This window comes from Monopterus albus, unplaced genomic scaffold (assembly GCF_001952655.1).
Source record: "Monopterus albus unplaced genomic scaffold, M_albus_1.0 scaffold118.1, whole genome shotgun sequence".
Taxonomy (NCBI): Eukaryota; Metazoa; Chordata; class Actinopteri; order Synbranchiformes; family Synbranchidae; genus Monopterus; species Monopterus albus.
This window is the reverse complement of record NW_018127998.1, coordinates 978,793-988,338: the sequence shown is the minus strand read 5'-3', so window position 1 is coordinate 988,338 and position 9,546 is coordinate 978,793. Positions and strand designations below refer to the sequence as shown.

Genomic DNA, 9,546 nt, shown 5'->3' with positions numbered 1-9,546 from the left:
ACTACGTGTTTTTCAAATAGAAATATTGTGCTTTTTTACTTCTTTTGTCTAATCTGCTGGTTTTAAATATGATTCCAGAAAACCCTTTACAAATAACGTAATGGTATAAAAACCAAACATCATATACTGAAGGTCAATTTCACTCTACATCAACCAGTTCCGTTAAGAACTCTAGGAGAATGAGATAATAACAGTGGCCGTGTCGAATTTTATTTCTTTTTTAGAAAGCATTTTTGTAAAGGGAGTATGTTTACATTGTGATATTCCCAAGTGTACTTACGTAAAGACTCCTGGTAGCTACAGTACTTCTTTTAATATGGTCCCTGTAGGCTACGTGATTTCTGTTTGCGTACGTGGGTACTACTTTCAGGGAGTAGACGTGACGGACGTGGTGTGAGGAGGTGAGGTTGTACTTTGGTCGTGGGGGAAAAAAAAAAAAAAAAAGCTAAGATGGCGTCTCGTGAAGAAAGATAGGATGGCTTAAAGAGTGATGATGTTGGTCGGAGAATGATTGATAAGGACATAATTGGTACAGTTTGAGACTCATATACTATTAAAGGAACCTCTGCCATACATGTTTCGAACCTGTGTGTTTGGCAGAACGGAGTATATGGGAAACTGAGACTCATAAACGGTAAACTTTGCTACCAGCGGTAGCTAGCCAACTGGACCGAGCACAGCTGGCCAACCTTAGCTAGTCACCATCACAACAGAGGAAGGAGAGCAGCTACCAGCCCTATCATACCCCGGGACATCGATGTGTCTTCGGGTCAGTCATAGAAATGCATGAGACAATGTAACCTAGTGTAAAAGGGTCAGTAATTAACTGCATGTGGGGTTTTTTTGTACTTACAGATAACTAGTTATATGAGTAGCGTTGTGTTGGTTAGCGGGGCTTCGGTTATAATATTGACTTAACGGTAGTTTCCTTAATATTAGCTGACCATTGCTAGCTAGTGCTCAAAACCGTAGGAGGAGATGGGACTGGGCTGCGAAGAAGTGGAGGCCTGGATGCTAATGTTAGCTGTAAACGTCGTTATCGCCTCTGATAGCTTAACAATAGACACAAATAGACTACACGACTAACCGAAGAAGAGAAATGAATGGGACATAGCTAACGTTACCACACTATAAACTATCGAAATGAAGGGAGACTTTTTTAGTCTTAACAGTTGTCACTGGATGGTAGTGTTAGTTTTAACGTCAGTTCTTCCAAGTTTAGTTAGTAGCTAATAGCTAGCAATTGTCAGCTAACAGTTGTTTGTATTTTTGAGTAATTTAAAAAGCTGTAAAGTGCAACTAGTTGGCTCTGGCAGTCGAGTCATAGTGAATTTGTGGTAATTTGAATCACCAAACCCACCCCACTTGAGAGTAGTGATGTTTTCCTGGCCTTCTATACTTTAGGGTTCATGGCCTCCACGCCATTGTTTTTCTGAAGGCCCAATAAGAACCAGATAAATGGTTGACATGTCACTAAAGACCCAAAATGAAATTGTTGACATTTTTAATGTGAATTGTATATGCAATGCCCCAGAACTAAATATATTATTTTATGACTGTTGCACATACAAATTCCATGAATCTGTGCTTATTGCTGAAGTGCATAAGCAAATGTTTCCATATTTAAAACATTTGATTGTGATTCTGATGGAACATCACTTAATTGATGCCCATTTCCACACTGGGCCTTGTTGGTTCATCAAAGCCTGACATTTTGTTTTGTTTGACATTAGGGAGGGGGTTTTAACAAGGACCACTTGGAGGGCAAAAATTAATTCCTATCCTGGAATCCCTCGTGTCTGCTCTTAATGATTATAGGTGTTGTTGGAGGAAATGAAAAATCATTGAAAGTGCAGAGGAACAAACTTTGATATATAAAGCTGATGATATTAGTGTTATTTTATTACAGGAAGTAATCATTTGACAAGTCTAAACAAGTGGAATAATGGTTTGTATTAGATGTATAATTTTTTCTGTCATGCACTGGCCCATTTTATTATTAAATTAAGCTTCCTTGCTCATTGTCAAATCATATGTTTCAGTTAACTGTCACCGGGAAGAATTTTTGAGATGTGTATACACTTGCCGGCCACTTTATGAGGTACAATTGTATGCAACATTTCCTCCTTAACATCTGTGTTTATGAGCTCAAAATGTGTCAGTTTATGGTGAAATTGTCATAAATGTCTATATTTAATTATATGTTTATTATTGAGGCCATAGTTAAAGGTGGTGTTGTACTAAACTACATTATATTTAAAGGTGTCTATATTTTTGTCCTCCCAATTTAAATACACGAAAGGGTCAGAATATTAGGAACACTTCTAAATTTACAAAATTGTAAAATGGCTGATGAGCATAAACGTCATTTCTGAAAACAAAATGCTTAAGGTACTTGTGAGGTATCACTTCCTCAAATTTTTTGCTTTATGCTACTCTGAATTGTCCTAGAGTGTCTGAAGAAGAGTAGGTACTCTATAGATCTCACAGTGTGGAAATTTTCTGAAAGAACGAGGTTTGTGTACATGAAGTACTTTCTGGGTTGGACTGATTGAGATAGTTCTTTATCTTGCTTTGCATTGTCTGTCTTCCTGTTGTCAGGGCAATGGAAGGCGAAGAGTTTGTACCTCCTCCGGAGTGCCCAGTATTTGAGCCGTCATGGGAGGAGTTTCAGGATCCCCTGGCCTACATCGCCAAGATACGCCCAATTGCAGAGAAGTCTGGAATCTGCAAAATTCGACCTCCACCAGTAAATACATATTTGCTTATACCCTAGATTATGTTGGTGAAATTGCATGGTCCTTGTGTAATGTGTAGCACATGTAGGGTCTAAAGTATGTACTGCATGTAGAAGTACTACACTCATGTTTGGACACACTTTTCCATTGAATTGAATGGTAAAGTGTGTCCAAATATTTGACTGGTAGTGTAAATCCAAGGCACATGGGACTTGTTGTTTAAGATGTTTCAGCAATCATCAGAGACTCCATTGGTTCTAGTGTTATGAATGAAATAGATCTTTTTTTTATTTTGTTTTGCTTTGTCAGGATATCTGTGAGTTAGGTCTCACAAAACATAAACCAAGTGATCCTGTACAATCACTCCAATAGGGTTGGCTATCAAGTAAAGTCCTGCTTTGAACATGAATAATTCATTTTTAACATGAATTATTTATGTTGTCACAAAACATAAACCAAGTGATCCTGTATAATCACTCCAATAAGGTTGGCTATCAAGTAAAGTCCTGCTCTGAACATGAATAATTGATCATTTTTAACATTAATTATTTATGTTCAACATCAACAAGAAGAACAGTATGTTTAATGTAAGATGTTGTAAAAAATCAGAATGGGAAAGGTTAAGGCAGATATTTAATTCTGCTAAATCATATGTATTTGCACAAAAATTGCAACTGTAATTTGTAATTTTCTTTACAAATACACCCCAAAAGTGAGATTTACACTTGTGTTCAGTTTCACTCCTATATTACATTTTTTTCATTCCTGCCATGCCAATGATATCACTGGTGTACAATTTTAAAACATTTTCTGCTTCCCAATTTAATTGTGCTAATTTACCTGGATTGTGAGGTGCTGAATTAAGATATGACCTTTTAAAGGAGCAAAATTCATACATTGCCAGTGCCATATTTTACAAACCATTTTAGATATTTTTGTTTTCAGTGGCTCAGAATTTGCAAAGGTTATTTTTGTTTTGTAATCATTTTGTTTTTAGACCAGTGTAATTAGCTATCAGCTATAACAAATACAATTTAAGCAATCATCACAATGTTACATTTCAGAATAAACAATTTAACTAAAGTAAAAGCACAGGACTTAGGAAAAATACAAGTGGCATTGTTGACTGTAGCATTTTTTTGTATATCATATATATACATTTTGTGGTTTCTTTAGAACTGGTTGTTGAGAGTTCAGTCTTTTAACTGCTGATAGTATAAACTTGCCCTTGAGTAGGTGATCTTGGTTATTCTTTTTTATTAAAGCTGAGCCAAGTCCACCCTGAAAGCCACAGTTGAGCCACACATAAACCCGAACTACGTTCAGTATTTTATTTCCCATTTGCTTTTTTTAGGAAGCTCCTTGAATTACGGAGGTTTGCATCGAAGCAGAAGTTACACAAGTTATTGTTTTAGCATAAACTGTGGGGTTATAAGTTTAATTGTATGCATTTGCTTTCTTACAGGACTGGCAACCACCATTTTCACTGGAGCTGGATCGCTTCCGCTTCACACCTCGCATCCAAAGGCTTAATGAGTTGGAGGCAAGTTCCTTTTCCCTTCTCATTGTACATTGTTGACATATATTTCAAGTTGAATTAAAGTTGGTACTGGCCATAGTAATCATGGTGGTCCCCCATACCTCTCATTTTAGGCGGAGACCAGAGTGAAGCTGAATTATTTGGACCGTATAGCCAGGTTTTGGGAGATCCAGGGATCCTCCTTAAAAATCCCACATATCGAAAGGCACATCCTTGATCTTTTCAGCCTGTCAAAGGTCAGTATGAACAGAGATGTATTTACTCAGAAGAAACATTTTAAAGTAGATGTTTTTTCTTCCTTAGCTGTGATTTGCTAAAATTGTCAAAATGCGTTTTGGTTCCAGCTTGTGACAGATGAAGGAGGTTTTGAGATGGTCTGCAAGGAACGGCGCTGGGCTCGTGTGGCCCAGAGGCTTGGCTACCCTCCTGGCAAGAACATTGGTTCTCTGCTGCGCTCGCACTATGAGAGGATTGTCTACCCTTTTGAAATGTTCCAGTCTGGTGCCAGCCTGCCGGTATCACTACACATTCTTGTATCTCTTTTTTTGCGTCACCTTGGGCCAACATTTAGTAGATACCATTCAAAACGAGTTGATCTGTGATGAGTAGCTTGGTCATTATGTGGCACATTATATGCTTTCTTTTGGTTATAATGTCTTTCTTTGATACATCATGTGTGGACATGGTTTTTATGTTAACACTTCTTTTTTTTGATGAAATTTTTAGCATTGCAAGCCAAAGCATTATGATGGTGAGGATGTGGACAAAGAGTACAAGCCTCACTCCATCCCCTTGCGACAGTCTGTGCAGCCATCCAAAATGAGCAGTTACGGACGCAGAGCAAACCGCTGCCAGCCTGATGTGAGTGTTCAGTACCTGTCCATACCTATTCAGTGAACTGACCCATCTCTATGAACTGTGCTTTGGTTGTTTATATAGTTTTTGGGTCACATTTTTGCTGCCTCAAAATTAAGCCTAGAAAATTAGGGAAGCTTTTTTTGTTTGTTTAGATTTTAAAGACCACAGAAATCACAAGCGTTTGCTCTTTGACAGATCAGCTGTACCAATTTGTTTCAAGAGTGGCACTGAGTTAAACATAGGAATAAATAAGTGAATGTAAACAGCCAGGTATTTAAGCTGTCCTTACCTATAACTGCTGATGATCTCCCTTAAACCACCATCAGAACCGTGGCTGCTGATGATATTATCTATACGAGTATTCAACATGTCAGTATTTGTTTCATTGAACATAAACTTATCAGCCACTTTATTTCGTAAACCTTGCTAGTACCAGGTTGGCGTAAAGGCATGGACATGCTCAGCAACAATACTCAGGTAGGCTGTGGCATTTAAACAATGCTCAGTTGGTACTAAGGGGCTCAAAGTGTGCCAAGAAAGCATCTCCACACCATTACATCACCACCACCCTGAACTGTTGATACAAGGCAGGATGGATTCATGCTTTCATGTTGTTTACACCAAATTCTGACCCTGACATCCAAATGTCACAGCAAAAATCATAACTCATCAGACCAAGGCAGCATTTTTCCAATTTTGGTGAGCTCTTGCTCATTGTAGCCTCAGTTTCCTGTTTTCAGCTGACAGGGGTGGCACCCAGTGTGGTCTTCTGCTCCTGTAGCCCATGCTATGTGATTGGCTGATTGGCGTTAATGAGCATTTGAATAGTTGTACCTAATAAAGTGGCCAGTGAGTGTATTTCCAGTGCATCTGTTTACATGATTTGAACTAAACATTGGTGTTAACTCAGTAAGGCAGCACAGCTAGAGAAATCATAACATTACTATTAATAAAAAAAGTTATGTGCTCTATATTGGAACATAACTAATCCAGCTGATACTAATTAGCACAGGTAAGAGCTAATTAGTGGAATCACCTGGTTCAAAGCCTTTTCTTACTGTATTTAATATTTTTTTGCTACGTCATTCCAATTTAATACTACTGTGTGTTTTAATGTTGTAATTGAAAAATCATCAGATTTTTCCCAGGACTTAAATCAGTGTTCATTGGATATAAACATGTTATTTAATGACTGAGCAGCAAACATAGAATGCCGGCACTTAATAATGTTTAACATCCAAAGTTTTAGTACCATTCAGTAGTATCTATGGCCAACAGATATACCAAATGAATAGTGATAGAGCTTCCATCATTACAAGCTAACAAAAAAATTAACTCAGCAATCTTAGGCATATGTTGGATGACAGTCTTTAGTGTGTACCATGCTGCCATGTTAGTGACTGTTTTTCTGTACCTATTATTTGCCACCGTGCATGAGTTGCAGTGTGTTATCTGGATAACGTGACAGTCCACTGAGAGTGCATCCCAGATTGCTTACTCTCTGTCCCTCCATGCTGCTGTGCTTAATTCTGTGGGTTTTGCTCTCTGCTCCATGGCTTTTTTTTTTCTGTGCTTTGTTTCTTCCATCTCCCAAGTCAGCACACAACATTTTATTTTATAAGCCACATATTATTACAAGACCTGTTGTAATGTAATACACAGCACTGTATCTGGACCAGTCTATTTTCAGTTATGTCATGCTTGTTGTATGCAAGCTAGCAACGCTTCACCTTCTACCCTGTACACTGCTCCCCAGAGGTTGTTAAAGACCCGCTCATCATGCTTTGAGTATGTAATGCTCGATGTTGGTTTTCATTGAATAAGTTGGAATAAATTTTTTTGTTGTTTTTCATGTTTAGTTATATGCTAAATTAATATGTACAAAACTAAATTTAAAGGACATTTCTGATAACAGATGTCATCAAATGATGGACACGATAACTGACATCTACTCAAAGAATGATTAAAAATAGGCATTCATATGAAATCCAATGCATTGGCTGTTACTTCCGTTGTTTCCTCATTGCGTAAACATTGCGTACAAGATGCTGTCCTAAGCTTTGAGAATTTCTTCATTAACAGTTGAGCATCTTTTTAAGCACAGAGCCACTTAGCTGATAAACTGACATTAAATGTCTGCAGCCTTCTCCAAAGCAGTACTAGATACCCACCCCCCACAAATTTTTTTACTGACTTTTACTAGTCACCATTTAGATGAGAATTTGAAAGTAAGAATTTAATATCTAGATCCAGTTTTCCTTTGAACTTCATGCGTCTTACACTAAATGTGACCCATGTAATGTTTCCCAGTGATAAATTTTCCCACATCTACTGGCTCTCTCCTCCTCCAGGCTCTCTCCCTTCCCCTGTCATCTCCTTTTTTCCTCTTGTCTTAGTTTATTGTTGCTGTTATTGTCTCCCCTTGCAGGGTCCAGAGGATCTGGCCCCCCATCCTCTCACCACTGGCTCTCAACTCATCTCTGCGGTACTGCCTCTTGAGCATATGAGCTCACCCTCTGCCCACGCTCTCTTCCCACATCTTTCCTTAGACCACCTCACCCCTTCTAAAGTTGTCTAGATGTTTTGTTTTTTATTTTAACTAACCACTAAAGCATTTTGATTAATATACAGTCATACCCCTGGGGCTGGCAACCCATAATGGTTGCAGCCATAAAAAACCTTCTGTGTCTTAACGACAATACTTGGTGCATGTGCTCTTTGATTTCTAGACCAGGCAGTGAACACAGAGAGAAAGATTGCCTTGGCCTGGTCTCCCCTGTTGTTGTTTGTTCTTCATGAATATACTCTAAGTTCATAATGAGACCATGTAGTTTCATGTTGGATACAGGTATTTTGGTATATTATTCCATAAATTTAAAAAATGTTGATTTTTTTTGAATACATGTAAATTTGCATCCAAGTGCCAAGGTTATTGAGGACCAGTGTTTCAAATGTCCTAAATTTAACAGTTCACTGTAGACCCTTAACGAAACTTTACCCAAAATTGGCAAACATTATTATAGTCTAGTTGTTTGGCTGATGCACTCTCTACTTTCTTTCACTTATGCAATTTTTCTGTGGTTGTACTCTGCTTGTAATGCTTTGTTGCTGAGTTGTTTGTGTGCATTTGCACTTTTGTTGGTTTGCCTTGCTGTGTAGTCACTACAGCAGCCAAGTGTGTGGCTGCATGCATTTTTGTTGGGGTGCACTCACACGAGACCTTTAGAAGATTTTATTTGACACCATAGTTTGATGGCAGACAGTAAAATATTTGGAGACAGTGGAGTATTAATGTTTGTTCTAATATGTAATTGTTGTTGGCCTCAAATTCTCTACATTAGCTTGTTTGAGTCCAAATCATAATTTGACTGTCCCCCACCATCAAGCCCCATTGATCTGCTTTGTTGTCTACTGCTCTTAATCCCTGTCCCACTTCAGTGGGCCTTTGGTCAACACAGTTCTGGTAAGAGTTAAAGGTGCTTTTTTTTCTTTACTCTATGCAGAGAACAGTGTATGGACAGTCAGAATTATGTCTGCATGACTGAGGGGAGAGCCGCTGCAAGTGGCAAAGTCTAAAACACATCGGTCCTCCTCAGAAAAAGTCTTGAATGACGTCTTTTATGGAATTGTATGCGTCTTGTTTTCTGTAAATGCCATTAATAATGTTTTCATGTCTGCAAGAATTTTCCTGCTGTGGCAGTACAGGTTGCTTTCTGACCACACAAGGGCCAGCCATTGCTTGGTACACACTTCAGTGCAATGTGTTGACATTATTAGGCGAACTTTGCTTGGACTAGAGCCACACCTCCAGTGTGAAAGCACCTTAAATGGATTGTAAGAGACGGTTTCTTACAAAGATCTAAAATAAGTGTTCACACCACACCCTGCTTTATCCTTTTTTTCTGCTCTCTGTATCTGTTTGCACAAGGGAGGGTGTGGCTGACCATCTCTCTCTCTTTCTCTGAAACACACACACACAAAAACTGTGCAGACAGCATACAGTGGGTACAGAAAGTATTCAGACCCCCTTAAATGTTTCACTCTTTGTTATATTGCAGCCATATGCTAAAATCATTTAAGTTCATTTTTTTCCTCAATGTACACACAGCACCCCATATTGACAGAAAAACACAGAATTTTTGACATTTTTGCAGATTTATTAAAAAAGAAAAACTGAAATATCACATGGTCATAAGTATTCAGACCCTTTGCTCAGTATTTAGTAGAAGCACCTGTTAGATATTAACTGTGTAAGACATTGCAACTTCAGGCATTAACACTTCACTGTGCACAAAAGAATATGTATTGTAGAAAACACTAGTATCTTTAATCACTATATGGAATGTAATATTAATGTTCCTGTATGATTGCAGTACAAAACACTGTTTGGAAATTCTTATCTTAATATGA

General features: G+C 38.1%; 1 protein-coding gene across 6 annotated transcripts in view; it reads left to right on the top strand.

Moving 5' to 3' along the window:
• Window positions 1–322: 322 nt before the first annotated feature.
• The window catches only part of kdm5c (lysine demethylase 5C), a 21,233-nt gene continuing 12,009 nt past the window's right edge, over window positions 323–9,546 (top strand). For 2 of the 6 annotated variants that reach the window (XM_020611787.1, XM_020611782.1), the window contains exons 1-7: window positions 2,078–2,101; window positions 2,602–2,749; window positions 4,204–4,281; window positions 4,392–4,514; window positions 4,623–4,793; window positions 5,005–5,139; window positions 7,565–7,621. In XM_020611787.1, the coding sequence (XP_020467443.1) occupies window positions 2,097–2,101; window positions 2,602–2,749; window positions 4,204–4,281; window positions 4,392–4,514; window positions 4,623–4,793; window positions 5,005–5,139; window positions 7,565–7,621 (717 nt within the window). In that variant the 5' untranslated portion in view covers window positions 2,078–2,096. Of the gene's footprint in view, window positions 402–431; window positions 815–2,077; window positions 2,102–2,601; window positions 2,750–4,203; window positions 4,282–4,391; window positions 4,515–4,622; window positions 4,794–5,004; window positions 5,140–7,564; window positions 7,622–9,546 lie in introns of those variants that run through there. The other 4 variants (XM_020611784.1, XM_020611783.1, XM_020611785.1 and 1 more) reach the window with 4 other exon arrangements.